General features: G+C 52.5%; 1 protein-coding gene across 4 annotated transcripts in view; it reads left to right on the top strand.

Moving 5' to 3' along the window:
* Positions 1–15,978, top strand: part of PAK5 (p21 (RAC1) activated kinase 5) — a 163,691-nt gene extending 147,713 nt beyond the window's left edge. For all 4 annotated transcript variants that reach the window (XM_064415717.1, XM_064415716.1, XM_064415718.1 and 1 more), the window contains 6 exons: positions 3,548–4,039; positions 6,321–6,454; positions 10,157–10,283; positions 12,966–13,091; positions 14,714–14,848; positions 15,398–15,978. In XM_064415717.1, coding sequence (XP_064271787.1) covers positions 3,548–4,039; positions 6,321–6,454; positions 10,157–10,283; positions 12,966–13,091; positions 14,714–14,848; positions 15,398–15,553 — 1,170 coding nt within the window. In that variant the 3' untranslated portion in view covers positions 15,554–15,978. The remainder of the gene's footprint in view (positions 1–3,547; positions 4,040–6,320; positions 6,455–10,156; positions 10,284–12,965; positions 13,092–14,713; positions 14,849–15,397) is intronic.
* The last annotated feature ends 1,048 nt before the right edge of the window (positions 15,979–17,026 follow it).

Below are 17,026 nucleotides of genomic sequence, written 5' to 3'. Positions count from 1 at the left end.
TTGCCAGTTCTGCACCAATCAATAGGGCAGAAGACACAGGTGCTTACTCTAGGATTCCAGCACTTTGAAAAATATCCCATTAAAATGCAGTAACAACTTTTATTAAAAAATATATGCCTCTATGCAAGATTCATTGTGAGCTGTTCCTCTCAGAGCATCAAAAACACTCCTACCTTGGTGTACTGAAACTTGATGATTCACTGTTAAATGCAGCAGTTCAATTCCCAAACCTGTCCACAGCTCCTGGAGGTGAACAGGAGTTTCTTGTCTTGGATGATTGCTGAAGACTCTTCTTTTCAAGGGGGCATTAGTAAAATAATGGTTCATCAAATGGGATTACTAAATGAGAGCCAGATCTCAAATCAGATATTTTACAAATGAGATTAGGTTTCAAGTATAATTAAAAGGGGTGGAAAAGTAAGTGAAAAAGTCTGCAGGCACAAATGTGTGGCATCAAAGTGTCTTAACAAGGATGTTCATTTTGGCTTGTAAATGTGAAGAGCAGATTTACTTCAGTACTATTGGCAGGTAAGAGATGTCAGACCAATCAAATGTGTGCCTTGTTTCATCACCAGGGGTTTCAGAGTTGTTATATCAGAGGACTTGCCCTGCCCTGGGCTTGGCCACTGCTGTGCAGTGGAAGCATGGAGGTGTAGGAAGGCAGAGGCTTGATTTGCCTCCCTCTGAGCCACCCCTGTGTCACCCAGCTGCTCTCCTGTCCTGCAGACTGGCTCCAGGACACCTGCTGAGTTGCAGAGTCTGCTGTGTTACCCTCACCACCCAGAGCTGGTGTCCCACCTCGACATTGTCCCACAATATTGAGTTCATTGCTGGCTTCTCTTTGGCCACTCTGCACTGCGTGGTGATTTCACCCTCCTCTTCATCACAGGCAGCCCTCTCAACTTCTGTCACCCAGCCCTGTTACTTCAAAGCTCCTTTCCCTGTCATTTCCCAGGAGGAGCTCTCTGAGACCCTCTCCTGTCCCTCTTGCAGGGCCCATGATGCCTGCTCCCCTTTGCTGCCTCGTGCTGCTGTAACACAGCAGAGGTGTCTCACCACGGTCCCCTGTGTCTCTGTACCACGGGGACATTTCCAGGCCAAGCCTTTACTGTCAGACACCCCCTCCTTTTCCCCTGTGTCCCCACCCAGGTGCCAGCAGCTGTCCTGAGTGCTGCTGCCCCTGTGTGTGCAGCAGGGCGTGCTGGGGCTTTCCCCAGCAGGCAGCAGAGTGGCCTCTGCCTCTGTGGTCTCGGTGATTCACAGGCCATCCCTTCTGCACTTCCCTGGCAGACTGCAGACGGGGGAGTGTGCCAGTGTGCCATGGTGAACGTTGTGCCAGAGCTTTGGCTGCTCCTTTGACCTGACCTGGAATGAGTGCAGGACCGCTTGCTTCTTCCCTTTGTGGTGTTTAAAGACTTTCTGTTCAGTAGGAGGCTGCACTCAGTAGCAGAAATAGAATTATTGGAGGAATAAAGTGCGTTCGATTTTGCCGTGATGTGGAGCGCTGTGTCAGGACACAGCCTGGGAGAGCTTCAGCTGATTTACTCATTATAGCTCCTGACTTCTTGTGGCATTTCTTGGGATTCAGGAAGTGGCTTTGAAAGCATTGTGCAGCAATGCTAACCTCAGAAAGCTTCCGAAAACTCCTAGCAAGCACACTGAACCCTGAATTTTCATTGTAAACTTTTACTACAGAATATTCTTTTGCCAGTGTGTTAAGCCTAGGGCATACTCAGAAATACCAGACATGGGTGAATCCTCAAATAATTCATTGGTGTGGATTTATCCACCTTGAATTTCTAGACCAGTTTTTCACCATCTCAATGGTTATAAAGAAAATGGTGTATTTACAGCCAAAGCAATAAATTATTGTCCCTACATACACAGATATATAGGACAGGGTTAGATTGAGTTCCCCTCCCTCCACCAAACCATCTGAGCACTTCTGAGCGTTAATTAGTTTGGCAGATGTGATGTCCTTCATGAAATGCACATGTCTGCCTCCCTTCTGTTTGATGGCCGTCCCTGCCTGATGGAGTGAGGGAAATGATGGCTGGATGTGGATCCACTCCCTGCTGCTGTGGGTTATTGCCCCAGCACCCCCAGCACGCTGGGAGGCAGCTGCACAGCCCTGCACAAAGCACACTGCAGCTCCTCCCAGGGAAGCTCTGGCAGCCCTGGGGAGGATTCCCTGTCCCCGCTGAAGCCCTGCTGGGATGAAGGCTCAGGGGAGGTGGGAAATGCCAGCAGCAAATCGCTGGAGGAGCCTCCAGCTCCAGGCTCCTCCTCGCGGTGCAGAGCCCGTGCTGATAAATTGATGCTGCGGCAGATTTTTTTTTCTTTTTTTTTTTTTTTCTTTTTTTTTCTTTTTTTTTTTTTTGCAGTCTTAGCATAAAATGGTCAAATGATGTTCCACCGCAGAATTCAATTTCACAGTTCAGTTGGGTCCTTGATTACACTGCCAAATTCAGATTAATGTGCATTTAACTAACATGGATCAGGGACTCCTGGCCGGCAGCCAGCAGTAATAGTAGCAGCCGTGAGCTGTGTAGAGTTTGCTGCTCTGTCCATCCCTGTGCACTGCCACTGAAATTGATTGATTAAATGAACTCATTGCCATAATTATTTGTAATTGTGCTACATGATGGGCCTGTGTCAAACCGCCCCCCTGCCCTGAGATGCTCCACACATCGTCAGGAGTCACATATTGTAAATGTGAAGATGTTCTTTTTCAGACAAAAAATATAATTTTGGGGTGTGTTTTTTTGTTCTACATCTTTTGGGGGGTTTTAGTTTGTATGGAAGCAAGCAAATCATTATGTTTGTAAAGATGAAGTATTTGTTAGCCTTCAACATAAGAAGCTTAGAGAAGTACAAAAAATAGAAAAGAACTTACAAATGAACCAGGCTTCCCATTGGGATAATTTCCTTTGCGATTTTCTCTGATTTCAGATGAAAATTAGCAGTTTTGTGACACTGCAGTTAAGTAGTGTGTCGCTGTGGAAAATGATTTAAGAAATGGTGAATTGAATTAGGCTCCTCGTCAAACTCACGTAAGCAGTCACTCAGACAACAGCTGGTGGCACGGCAAGACAGGAGATGACAGGCATTTTAGGGTGCCACCACCTCCCCAGGAAGAGGTTGGGTTATCCCTGCATTGCTGGAGAAAAACGTAAGAAAAGGCTAAGAGCTGAGAATCAGAATGCAGGTACTAGTGAGACACAGACTGGAATTCGCTCGAGGATGAATTTTATGGCTGTGGCAGGGATGGATTCCTGGAGGAGCTGGCCCAGAGGGCCTGCAGGGCACTGCAGATGCAGAGCAAATACGCCTTTTGAGCACAGTCCGTTCCAACACAGGCCATTCTGTGGCTCAGCAGCCTGTGTGTGTCCTGAGTGTGCTGGGGGCCCTGCAGCCCTGGTGGTGTGAAAACCCCTGCCCAGCCTGGGCAGAGCAGTGCCGGCTGTGTGGGACCTCGGGGCTGGGGATGCGTGCAGGGGCAGCAGGAGGGCTGTCCCCGCTCAGCCCTGCCGTGTCTGTGTTGCAGGTGGATTATGACCGAGCCCAGCTGGTCGTCAGCCCGCCGCTCTCTGGCTCCGACACCTACCCGCGGGGCCCGGCCAAGCTACCTCAGAGTCAGAGCAAGGTCAGCTACTCCAGCAGCAGCTACCAGTACCCTCTGGTGTACCACAAGGCTCCCCACTACCAGCAGCCCCCCCTCCAGCCCGGCTCTCCCTATATTTCCACGGCCTCGTACCCCAGCTCCCCCAGCATCACGTCAAGTGCTTATCCCCCGCCCAGCTGGGGCTCCTCCCCGGAGCAGCAGCCCTCCAGGGTGTCCCATGAACAGTTCCGTGCTGCCCTGCAGCTCGTGGTGAGCCCCGGGGACCCCCGCGAGTACCTGGACAGCTTCCTCAAGATCGGCGAGGGCTCCACGGGCATCGTGTGCATCGCCACCGAGAAGCACTCGGGGAAGCAGGTGGCTGTGAAGAAGATGGACCTCAGGAAACAGCAGAGGAGGGAGCTGCTCTTCAACGAGGTACGGGGCTGGGCTGGTGCCTCGGGGTTCTGAGGTTCAGCAGCAGCCAAATGCACCTTTCTAAACAGGGTGAGGAGTCCCACACAGCTGTGCTCGTACAGATATGGCACAGCCGTTCAAGTGAGCCGCTTCTCCTCCGGGCTTCAAACCTACGGGGCTGTCCCAGGAAACAGCTGAGAATGCATCAGCTGGGCCCTGCAGTGTCAGGTGCTCACACATGGCCCTGCTGCCTTTTCTGTCTCCTGGCACAGTTCATCCTTCCAAGAGGAGGATCCAAACTAACTCGGCTATTCCAGAGCGTGTGTGCTGTATTTCTGGCATCCACATGCTGTGTGTTTCCTTCCTCCTTCCTCTCCTAACCATCAACACTCCCTGTGCTTACTTGATGCTTACTAAGCTAAGCTGTGAGTCCCTTTTCCATGGAATTATCTGTGTTAATCCCACATCTCCTCTCCTGAGTGCTTGCAGCCAGCTCAGAGCCCACAGCTGCTTAAGGGAGACTGTTTGCCCTGTGCATGTTATTTTACATTTCAGAGCACTGCTTTTCATTTGCCATTTTTTCACCCAGTTTGTTTGGGGCTTGAGAGTAGCTTCTGCAACTTGAAGAGTTTCTCCTTTGTTTAACTTCTTACTCCCTTAAAGCATCTGGTGGGGTGTGTTCACTGCTCCCTTTTTGAGATCACTTGTAAATATCCTGATCAATACCAAAAACACTCCCAAGGAAGCCTCCTGTGAGAATGACCCTTTTAATTCTATCTTTTGTTTCCTGTACACTACAAGTGTGTCTCCCCTCAGCACATGACAGATGGGTTTCTTTAAAACCTTTGAAAACATCCCATTTTTTGATTCCAGTATTAAACAGCAAACTTCACCAGGTTCCTCTTTACACAGTGCACGGCTGTGCTGCTTACTTGGGCTTGGCTTTGCCCTGCTGGTGGCTCTAAGTGAGCATCTCTTGAGCAGTGGCAGCTTGAAGCAGGCCCTGCGTGCTGTGCAGGACCAGGCTGCTTCCCGACACGCTCGAGCCGTCTGAGACTCTCTGCAGCAGTGATGGAACCCCTGTCTGAGGCAGCCCTGCCTGCCTCCCCTCTCGTGCTTGCCACCCCTCAGTGCCCCGTGGCCGCGGGCACTGCTTGGCTGGGCTGCCCTCTCCGTGGTGCCAGTTCTGGGCAGTGCCTGGAGCTCTGGGGTTCGAGCCACCCCTGTAGCACCAGCCGTGAGAGGCTGATGTCTCCAGACATTCTGGGGGCAGGGGCAGGCGTGGCCCTGCCCTGGCCAGGCTGTGCCCTGCTCCACAGGCCCCGGGAGCCAGAATCCCAGCCTGGCAGTACCTGGCATGGCAGCAGTCCCTGCACGCTGGGACAGTGCTCCACCTGCCCCAGAGGGACCAAATCCTGCAGCTCCCACCAGGGAAGGGCCCAGCAAGGCCAAGGGACATTTGAGCCAAACACGAGGCAAACGTGTCTTGACCCTGCTTTTTCTTGGACTTTCTGAGCTGTGCTGGAACCCAGCTTGGTGGCTGTGTGTGTCCTTTTCTATGTGTTTTCTGTTTTTCTCTCTTTCTCCTTCTTCCAATTCCCTCTTCTCGGAATTTTCAAGCAACCTAAAATTGAACTTAAAATCAAATGAAAAGTTTACAGTTTGCCAAGTTGAATGGGCCAAGTTAATGGCTTTGAGAAGTGTTTTACATGGGTTCAGTGTTGCACAAAACCTTCTACCAGAGTTCTCTGATTTTTCTTAAGTTGCCAGTGAAGTTTTTTGTTGTTTGATCTGTGGAGAATTTCTTGTTGGTATTTCTCCCCTGTGTCTAACTGAAAGTACACAAAATGCAGTAAGCCTTTTAAAAGTCTCTTTGAGTGAGTTTTTTTGGTCCTTACTCCAGCATTTTGTTGAAAATCTGTGCAAAGTACCATTTACTACATGATAAAAATGACTTTGATGTGTTGAGCGATTGATCAGGTCGAAAAAAAAATCTGTTGTACTGAAAGCAATTGGCAATAAAAAAAACAATTAAATAAACAGGTCTGTTCCTGCAGGCTGAAATAAAACAATTATCTACTGTTTATACTCTATCAACTAGAGATTCTTTTTTCCTCCTGATGCATTTACAACAACTGATATTTTTATGTAAATACACTGATTTTGTTTATGTGCTGGCACCAGGATTAGGGAGGATGTGATTCATCACAGATCCTTCCCTCAGCTCCATGACAAAGAAGGTCAAAACAAGTGTCAGATGAAGCTTGCAGCATTGCCAGCTGGTCCCTTTGTGCCTCTGCAGGTTGTGATCATGAGGGATTACCACCACGAGAACGTGGTGGACATGTACAGCAGCTACCTGGTCGGGGACGAGCTCTGGGTGGTGATGGAGTTCCTGGAGGGCGGCGCCCTGACCGACATCGTCACTCACACCAGGTGGGTGTGCCGAGCCACACACACACACTGAGCACAGAGAACAGACAGGGCACACACTGAACACACACTGAGCACACAGAACAGACAGAGCACACACTGAGCACACACTGAGCACACACTGAGCACACAGAACAGACAGAGCACACACAGAGCACACACAGAGCACACAGAGCACACAGAACAGACAGAGCACACACACTGAGCACACACAGAGCACACACTGAGCACACAGAACAGACAGGGCACACACACAGCACACACTGAGCACACAGAACAGACAGAGCACACACAGAGCACACAGAGCACACAGAACAGACAGAGCACACACACTGAGCACACACAGAGCACACACTGAGCACACAGAACAGACAGGGCATACACACAGAGCACACAGAGCACACAGAACAGACAGAGCACACACAGAGCACACACTGAGCACACACAGAGCACACACTGAGCACACACAGAGCACACACTGAGCACACAGAACAGACAGGGCACACACTGAGCACACACTGAGCACACAGAACAGACAGGGCACACACTGAGCACACACAGAGCACACAGAGCACACAGAACAGACAGAGCACACACAGAGCACACACTGAGCACACACAGAGCACACACTGAACACACACTGAGCACACACAGAACAGACAGAGCACACACACAGAGCACACAGAGCACACAGAACAGACAGGGCACACACTGAGCACACACTGAGCACACAGAGCACACACACAGCACACAGAGCACACACAGAGCACACAGAGCACACACAGAGCACACAGAACAGACAGGGCACACACTGAGCACACACAGAGCACACACTGAGCACACAGAGCACACAGAGCACACAGAACAGACAGAGCACACACAGAGCACACAGAGCACACAGAACAGACAGAGCACACACACTGAGCACACACAGAGCACACACTGAGCACACAGAACAGACAGGGCATACACACAGAGCACACAGAGCACACAGAACAGACAGAGCACACACAGAGCACACACTGAGCACACACAGAGCACACACTGAGCACACACAGAGCACACACTGAGCACACAGAACAGACAGGGCACACACTGAGCACACACTGAGCACACAGAACAGACAGGGCACACACTGAGCACACACAGAGCACACAGAGCACACAGAACAGACAGAGCACACACAGAGCACACACTGAGCACACACAGAGCACACACTGAACACACACTGAGCACACAGAGCACACACAGTGCACACAGAGCACACAGAGCACACAGAACAGACAGAGCACACACAGAGCACACAGAGCACACAGAACAGACAGGGCACACACTGAGCACACACAGAGCACACACAGTGCACACAGAGCACACAGAGCACACAGAACAGACAGAGCACACACAGAGCACACTGAGCACACAGAACAGACAGGGCACACACTGAGCACACAGAGCACACAGAGCACACAGAGCACACACAGAGCACACAGAGCACACTGCACACACACAGAGCACACACAGAGCACACACAGAGCACACACAGAGCACACACAGCACACTGCACACACAGAGCACACACAGAGCACACACAGTGCACACAGAACACACAGAGCACACAGAACAGACAGAGCACACACTGCACACACAGAGCACACAGAGCACACACAGAGCACACTGCACACACTGCACACGCACAGCACACAGAGCACACACAGAGCACACACTGCACACACAGAGCACACAGAGCACACACTGAGCACACTGCACACACTGAGCACACACTGCACGCCCTGCACACCCCGCACACCCTGCACAGGAAGCACACGTGGGGCACACACAGATCCGTGCACTCCGTGGCAGCTGCAGTTAAACCCATCCCTGGCGTGCTCGCTGTGCTTCCTCAGTCAGGCAGAGCTGCAGGTGAGCCCTGTGGGCAGCAGCCTTTGCTGAACCAAAGGGAAAGGAGCACCTGAGAGGGCCTGCTGCTGGATGGGGTCTGCTAACGTCTGGGACACACAGCACCAGCACCACTCTTATCCATTGCTTCCTCAAATGGAAAAAGGAAAAAAAAGTTCTTTTCCCTGCTTGGTGATCTGTACTGTCGGGTTTGCTGTCATAACCCTGTCTGCTCTAAGGGTGATTGCTCCTCACAAAGGTTCTCTGCAAACCAAGCCCAAAACATAAGGGGAAAAGTATTTTTATGTCAGAATATTTGTGCTTATGGTGGAGCACATTCCCATATTTCAGTTAATATCACACCTTTAAAGTAAGAAATGAACCAGCACAAGAGCTGCAGAGTATGGAACTGCTCTGCCTCTTCTGAGGGGAAACATGAGATTTTACTGCCCTCTTTACATCTGCTCTTTGTCATCTGCTTTGATAAGCTGGGTAAAATGAGATAGGGAAGAGGATTCTTTATTTAATTTATTCTTTTTGAATGAAAAAAAATTAAAAGTTTCCACACCAAACCAGTGGGAGAATATTTAGGGGAGCAAGAACAAAAGCAAGGAATTATAAATTAGAAAATTTGTGTTCTCTCCTAGTTGAATGGTGCTCTTAGATCCTACCAAGAGTTATGACACAGGTGTTTTATTTTTGAGTGTTACCTTAGCTTATGTGCTGAAATAAATCACAGTATTGCAAGTATTTGCCAAACCATTAAAAGCTCTATCTTAGATGTTTCTGACAGAAGTTTGACAGCAAACAGATGTTCCCAGGACACCACTTCTTAAGAGCTGTCATCTATTTTTTGACTCAAAATAGTATTTTCTTAATCTTCTGGGTGGTTTTTTTTTTGTTTTTACATTGCATGACCTTCCCTCAAAGCGTCTGCTAAAATACTGCAAGTGGCACACAAATCAAAGCAGAAGTGTCCACGGTGTTCTTCTGCTCGTGTGAAAGAGATGCTGGGGCCATCAGGGGTGGGCCGGTGGCTCCAGGGTGCCCAGCCCATCGCAGGCATTGCACTGCAGCTGAGGGAACGACCCCAGAAGGGGGTTTTCAGCTGTGCCCAGAAATGAGGGCTCTTGTTCGTTTTTCTGCTGAGATACCCAGACTGGTTTTATAGAAGGCCCAGAAGTGCTCTCAGAGCTACAACCCGATGTTTTGCCTGCTCACTTAAAGGTGTTTTTCCTCATAGTTACTCCACGCCTGTTCCACCCCAGTAGTGAAGCCTGCTGGGCAGGCAGCGCGCTGGCTGTAGATGAGCACTCTGTCATTTCCCGAGGGATGGCTCTGCTTGCCCGGCTCCCGCCGTGGGCAGCGAGGTGATCCCAGCTGGCTGCAGGGCTGAGCCGTGCCGGGCTGAGCCGTGCCGGGCTGAGCCGTGCCGTGCTGAGCCGTGCCGGGCTGAGCCGTGCCGGGCTGAGCCGTGCCGTGCCGAGCCGTGCAGGGCTGAGCCGTGCCGGGCTGAGCCGTGCCGGGCTGTGCCGGGCTGAGCCGTGCCGGGCCGTGCTGGGCCGAGCCGTGCCGGGCTGAGCCGTGCCGTGCCGAGCCGTGCCGTGCTGAGCCGTGCCGGGCTGAGCCGTGCCGTGCTGAGCCGTGCCGGGCTGAGCCGTGCCGGGCTGAGCCATGCAAGGCTGAGCCGTGCCTCCCCGTGCCGTGCCTCCCCGTGCCGTGCCGGGCTGAGCCATGCCGGGCTGAGCCGTGCCTCCCCGTGCCGTGCCGGGCTGAGCCGTGCAGGGCTGAGCCGTGCCGTCCCTGCAGGATGAACGAGGAGCAGATCGCCACGGTGTGCGTGTCCGTGCTGCGCGCCCTGTCCTACCTGCACCACCAGGGCGTCATCCACCGCGACATCAAGAGCGACTCCATCCTGCTGACCAGCGACGGCAGGGTGAGCAGCCGGGGACACGGGGCACGGGCAGGGGGACACACAGGGGGCACGGGCAGGGGACACGGGGGGCACGGGCAGGGGGACACACAGCCCTGAACATGGGCAGGGGGACACACAGCCCCTGGGCATGGGGTGACACACAGGTGACCCTGGTGTGGGTGTGACATACAGGTAACCCTGGTGTGGGTGTGACGCACAGGTGACCCAGGAGTGGGGGTGACACACAGGTAACCCTGGTGTGGGTGTGACATACAGGTAACTCTGGTGTGGGTGTGACACACAGGTAACCCTGGTGTGGGTGTGACACACAGGTAACCCTGGTGTGGGTGTGACACACAGGTGACCCAGGAGTGGGGGTGACGCACAGGTGACTTGTTAGAGGGTGTGAATAACTTGTGGGAGAGCTGAATCCAAGAAACACACTGGCCTCACTGGTGATTGGCACCTGTGCTGCAGGCAGTCCTTGGGAGGGATGGAAGCCTGGAAGGAAACTAAAGCACAGGAAACTGTGCAGTAAAGATGATGATCAGGTGATGGGAGGCCTCTGTTGGGGTCTACAGATGCCTTTAAAATCACTTCCTTTCTACCACACTTAGTTATCATTTACTTGGCAGTTTCTGTACATGTGCTCTGCTTCCCCAAGCTAGCTGGGAGGCCAGCATCAATCTGTGCAAATAGGAAATAATCTGCATTACTGCTGAAAGCCTCCCCAGCTGGGCAGAGTAGCTCTCCCACTGCCCAGGTGCTTGCTAAAACCTGTCCCACACTCCCATGTACTCCACTTGCTGTGGCTCTGTGTTGTTAATGAGCAGGGGGGAAGGGGACAGAACGCTGCCCATGACTTGTGAGCAAGCGTTTGCTTTGCACACAAAGAAATTAAGGGCTGCTCCACTGGCCTTACACCCCTGTCTAAGGCAAGACCTGGAGGGTTGGGCTGAGCCCAAGAGCTTTGGTTTGGAGCCAGACCCAGACTTGCCCCTGCACAGGTAAAGCCCTGGCTCCCCAGCCTGGTCTGACTCCGGAGCCAGAGCTGGCCTGTCTGGTTTGGTGCCCACTCACCACGGGAGAGGGATTTTCTTCCTGCAGCAGCCACAGGCTGCTCCTCTCAGTCCTGCCAAAGAAAGACAATCCCACGTGTGTAGGAGTTCTTCAGTTGTGATTTCAGTTCATGTTGCTGGAATAACATCTGATCTGTGCTCGGATCTGCATACAGTGCCTCATTATACTCATTACTCCAGTCCTTATTATCTGCATTGCAGATTTCTTCATGGCTGTGTTGTGCAATTATCTTTTTTTAGAAAATCGTTGTCTTTTATGTACTCCAATGAGCAATAGATATGCAAAACCTCTTGTGCTCCTATAAAAGAAGATTGGGCTCTGCTTCCAAAATACGCATTATTTCTTCCATTCTTCATCCTGTAAACTGAAAAATACATTTAGCCTGAAGAGCTTGGCTATTATTGGCTTTGTTTTAGAAATACCAACAATCATTTCATAATTCTGTTAAAAATAATACCTGTAACTTTAAAAAAAAGTAATGTCTGTGCTGAATCCAAAAGAAGACAAGTGAGTGCTGACATGAGTCTACACAACGCAGGGATTTATGCAGCTTCCCACTCCAGGTGTCCTGGGGCTGTTTGGGCTCACTCTGTATCCCCAGACACGGAGTGCTTGGTGGGACACACAGCCTGGGGACCTTGGGCATGGGTCACCATTGGACTGTGCTGTGGTGGAGGGTAGGAAAACATCCAGGAAAATCCCTTGGAGAGCTTCCAGGCCTCCAAGTAAGTACATGAGGGTAAAGAAAGATTTTAGCCTTAAGGATCAAGCTGTTTCTGGAAGGGGTGATGGCACCAACCCTCAGACCAGTTGTGGTGGAATTTTCACCTTGGCATTGTACAGCGACAGAGAGGGGGAGGTGATAATTTTCCATAATTTTTGTTGTTAAAAAAAAAAACAGTCATAAAAGTGTGAGCCAGGCACATGATGCAGGCAGAGCTGCTCTCCGGAGTGCTTGTGTATCCCATTATTTCTATTTCAGGGCACTGCCACAGCTGCTCAAGGACAGCACTGATTCCCGAGCAAAGGGAACAGGTTCACTTTTGGAAGGAGTCTCGTACCCTTCCCTGCCTTCAGCTCTGCTCCCCTGCTGCCCAAAGGTGGCACACTGCTGTCCCCAGTGTGGTCCTGGGCCTGGCAAACCACTGGAAGGGTTTTGTTTTCTGTGGGTGGTAAAAGGAGTGGGGTCATTGTCACTTGTTTCCCACATTTTGTGGCAAACTCAGAGATGGCACAAACTGGTGTGAACCACAGGGGGGTGGGTGTCACTTGGAATATGTGTATTCCTGGGTATCACATGTATAACTGCAGGCATGGGGGTTCTCTTTGGAATGGTTTGTTTTCCTTTTATTTTCAAGTGCTGTAAGCCATCTATCACCTCCCCATGCTTTGCTGGTGGAGAGGCAATGGGCTGTGACAGATAATATCAGGAATGAGCAGCACTGCCACTCTCCTGCATCTCCCCTTCATTCTAATGAGCTGTGTGCTCCCTGGGCTGTCCCCCCAGAGCTGCTGTCCTGTCCCAGGAATGCTGCAGCTCCATCCCTGTCCCTGCAGCTGGAGCTGTGCCTTGCAGGGGCTTCTCCTGTTCCTCAACAGGGCTTTTACTTCTTCTTTTCACAGATAAAATTGTCTGACTTCGGCTTCTGTGCCCAAGTGTCAAAGGAGGTCCCCAGGAGGAAGTCCCTGGTTGGGACACCCTATTGGATGGCACCCGAGGTGATATCCCGCCTGCCCTACGGCACCGAGGTGAGCACAGGGCACTGCAGGGGGAATGTCCCAGCTCCTGTGGCACCGGGGTGAGCACAGGGCATCCATGGGGAATGTCCCAGCTCCTGTGGCACCGAGCTGAGCACAGGGCATCCATGGGGAATGTCCCAGCTCCTGTGGCACCGAGGTGAGCACAGGGCATCCATGGGGAATGTCCCAGCTCCTGTGGCACCGAGGTGAGCACAGGGCATCCATGGGGAATGTCCCAGCTCCTGTGGCACCGAGCTGAGCACAGGGCACTGCAGGGGGAATGTCCCAGCTCCTGTGGCACCGAGCTGAGCACAGGGCATCCATGGGGAATGTCCCAGCTCCTGTGGCACCGAGCTGAGCACAGGGCACTCCAGAGGGGCTGTCCCAGGAGGGGCTATTCCAAGTCCCAGGTGGGCACAGCAGGCACTGCTGGAGGGATATCCCAGCCCCGTGGAGCTGTCAGAGCTGTGCAGGTTGGAGCATTTGCACAGCTCTGCCAAACAGCAGCGATGACGTTTGCCCCAGAGAGCAGCATCGTGCCTGCTTTGGAAGTGTTTTCCCAGGATGCAGTTATTAACTAACAGCTCCATTTAGCACTCTCAGCGGTACAATGCTCTTACACATTTGGGCTTGGGGTGCTGTAGTAAAGGGAAGTGCCTCGTTTGCTCACTGTGAAAGGCCCTGTGCTGCTGTTTAACACAGCAGCTGCTGTTTAACGCTGCAGGCTGGAGCTGCAGTCACAGGGGTGCACAGCTGCCTGTCCCAAGCAGCAGCCACCTCCCTGCCCAGCCCGTGCCACCAGGAGCTGCTCCACCCTCACACTGCTCTGGCACGGCACAGTAGGAGCAGCCTGCAGGCACTGCTCCCCACCCAGGATCTGTGCTGTTGTAGAAGACATTCCAGAGATAATAGCATCAACTATTATTAGCCCATTAATAGCTTAGGGGGATTATAAAGTGGCTGAACTTAGGGCTGCATTAAGTTTCCCCACCAGAAGGGAAAGGGAAAAAAAAGGATTTAAGCTAAAGGATAGTGTTGGCAAAAGAGCAAAAGCAGAATGTACTGGCCCTGGCTGTATTTGGGTTGGCAAATGACAGGAATTACAGTCATCAGAGGGCTGCGATTCTGGAGCAGCTCTGCAGCAGGCCAGGACTAAGAAAAAAAAAAAATTTTTTTTTGAGCTGGAGCTGAATCACTTTCCAAAGGTGTTACATAAGGTGCTACCTGTGGTGGCTGTAAACAAGCCTGGCTGTAGGGAGTGCCTGCATTTGCCTTGGGGTCTTGAACGGAGTTCCCAAAGTCTTTAAGCTTCGGGGGGACAGAGTAAGTGATACCACAGCAGTGAGGGGTGCCCTGCTCTGCAGCAGCCGCAGAGCCAGCCTGGGGGTGGCGATCAGTGCGTGCAGGGCAGTGCCCTGAATGCAGGGCAGCAGGACACAGCCCCTCCCAGCAGGGCAGCGCCCAGGCCGGCTACAGAGCCCCTCTGCTGTGTTCTGCCAAGGGCTCTGCTAGAAGGGAGGTCCTGGGGGCTGGGTGAAACCAGAGGGGATGGTGCTGGCTGGGCAGGCAGCAGCAGGAGCCGGGGCTGAGGCCGCTGCCCAGCGGTGCCGTGAGCCCCGCGTGTGTTGCAGGTGGACATCTGGTCCCTGGGCATCATGGTGATGGAGATGATCGACGGGGAGCCGCCGTACTTCAACGAGCCGCCGCTGCAGGCCATGCGCCGCATCCGGGACAACCTCCCGCCCCGCGTGAAGGACACGCACAAGGTCAGCCTGCCTGGCACCGGGCTGGCACAGGCCCTGGGCAGGGACACGCAGGCACGCCTGCCCGCCCAAAGCGTAGCTCACAGCTCTGAGGGGCCCCTTGAGCAGAGCTGCCACACCTGTGGGGAGGAGGAGAGGCCGAAGCCGTCGGTCACGGCCGTGCTTGTGCCTGGCGCTGCCTGCAGCCAGCGATGGCAGAGGAGCTGGGCACAGCCTCACACTCCGTGCTTCCCACCCTGCCCGAGGGCCAGAGCAGCTCCGCTCAGCGCCCTGCTGAGGGTGGGCTGGTACACCCGTGCGAGGTGCCAAGGCCTTGGGGCACCTCCCAGGTAGGGGGGGTTTCCATCAGACCTGAGCCCTCAGCCTGCCTTAATGCTGTTCTGCACCCAGTGACACCCAGACACTCCAAACATCAGCAAAGACCCAGAGCCTGCTGCTCAGCACGGCTGCTGCAGTAGGGAGGATCAGTGTCCCCAAGGAGACAGCATGCACAGAGGCAGCCCGGCTGAAGGGGCTCTTCTGCCCAGCCCTAATGCCTGTGTGCTGTTTCAGGTCTCCTCGGTGCTGCGGGGCTTCCTGGACTCGATGCTGGTGCGGGAGCCCTCGCAGAGGGCCACGGCCCAGGAGCTGCTGAGGCACCCCTTCCTGAAGCTGGCCGGGCCCCCGTCCTGCATCGTGCCCCTCATGAGGCAGCACAGGCACCGCTGAGCCTTCCTGGGACGGCTCCTGGCTGGGGACCCGCAGCGAGGAGGAGGAGGAGAGCCGTGAGGAGGAAGGCAGCCCTGTGGGAAGCCGTGTACAGAACCCCGGGGCAGGCAGTGCCCCTGCTCCGCTGTGCCAGCTGGGCACGGCCAGGCTGAGCTGCACCGCGGGCCGCGCACTGCTGCTCCTGAGGAACACTTTTCTGACAAAACAAAGCACTTTTTATCTCGGTCAGAGCAGCGCAATGTATTTTGCAAGAAGTTTGTAATTTTCTGTACAGTACGTTTTGATAACTTGCAGTACTTTGTCATGTAACTGTTGTGTTAGTTAAGTAATAAGTGTAACTTAGCGAGAATTTCAGAAGATGAAGTTTCCTACTTTTTTTAACCCTTTTGAAAACAGTAGAAAAAAAGAAAAAAAAAAAAAAGAAACCACAGCCACCTTTAGGAAGTTGTGAGGTTTTCAGCGCTCCCGTGGGGTGAGGAGGGGCTGGCCCTGCCCTGCTGGCTGTCCCCTTTCCCGGGCTGGGAGCCAGCCCTGCCCAGCCCCGCTCCAGACTGGGCTCACCCCTCTCGTTCTGTGCCACCCCGGGGCAGCTGTGCCCCGCAGCGGCCTCCGTGCCTGCTGCAGGGCCGAGGGAGAGCAGGAGCTGCTCCTGCCTGCCCGAGGAGCCCCGAGCAGGGGAGGGGATGGTGGGGATGGGCTGCCAGGCGTGTGCCAGCGAGGAGCAGTCGTGCTGCTGTCTAGACCTTTCTGAATGTTGATGCAACAGTTGACTACTGCGGTACAATTTTGTGTTATTTGTTGGATGACTTTGCATGTTAACTGTAGGCCTAAATAGGTTTGCCTTTAAAATTTTTAGAAGTGCTTCATAATTACTTCGATGAGAAACTAATTTTATTTATTAACGATTAGTTGTTTTTAATTCTGTATGATACAAAAGCCATGTTTTTCAAGTTTGGTTTTTTTTCTTACTGACCTCATTTTATGGTATCTTTAAGAACCACAAAGCCAACTTTGTGAACACAGTTTCTTTCTTATTATATTTCATAGTTAATAAATTAATTGTTATTTATTGTAGTAAATTATAACCAAACATCTACACCTGGCAGGAGCTGTTGCTTAAAGATCTTCCTCTGGGAGAAAAGAGTTGCCAATGGTAAAAAAGCTCCTTTAGTTCTGCCCTTAAAGAATATTTGGAGGGAGAGAAGCAATTAAAAAAAAAAAAAAAAGAAAAAAGGAGATAAGGACGATCTGGAGCATGGAATAGCTGATCTTACACCAGTGTCTTATCCCCCGTGCTCTCTCTCCCTACCCCTGTTTGCACATTTGAAGAAGACACTGAAGAAAATGTTTGGCTCCCAGAGCCCACCCAGCAGGGAGCACCCCCAGCCTCCCAGGGCTCTCTTTTGTAGTCTTGACAACTCAGGAAACCAGGCTGCACCAGTCCAGGCAACGGCACAACTTAATACTAGCTAC

Source organism: Passer domesticus, chromosome 3, assembly GCF_036417665.1.
Source record: "Passer domesticus isolate bPasDom1 chromosome 3, bPasDom1.hap1, whole genome shotgun sequence".
In the NCBI taxonomy this organism is placed as follows: Eukaryota; Metazoa; Chordata; class Aves; order Passeriformes; family Passeridae; genus Passer; species Passer domesticus.
Note: the sequence above shows the minus strand (reverse complement) of the source record. Positions and strands in the feature narration are given on the sequence as shown.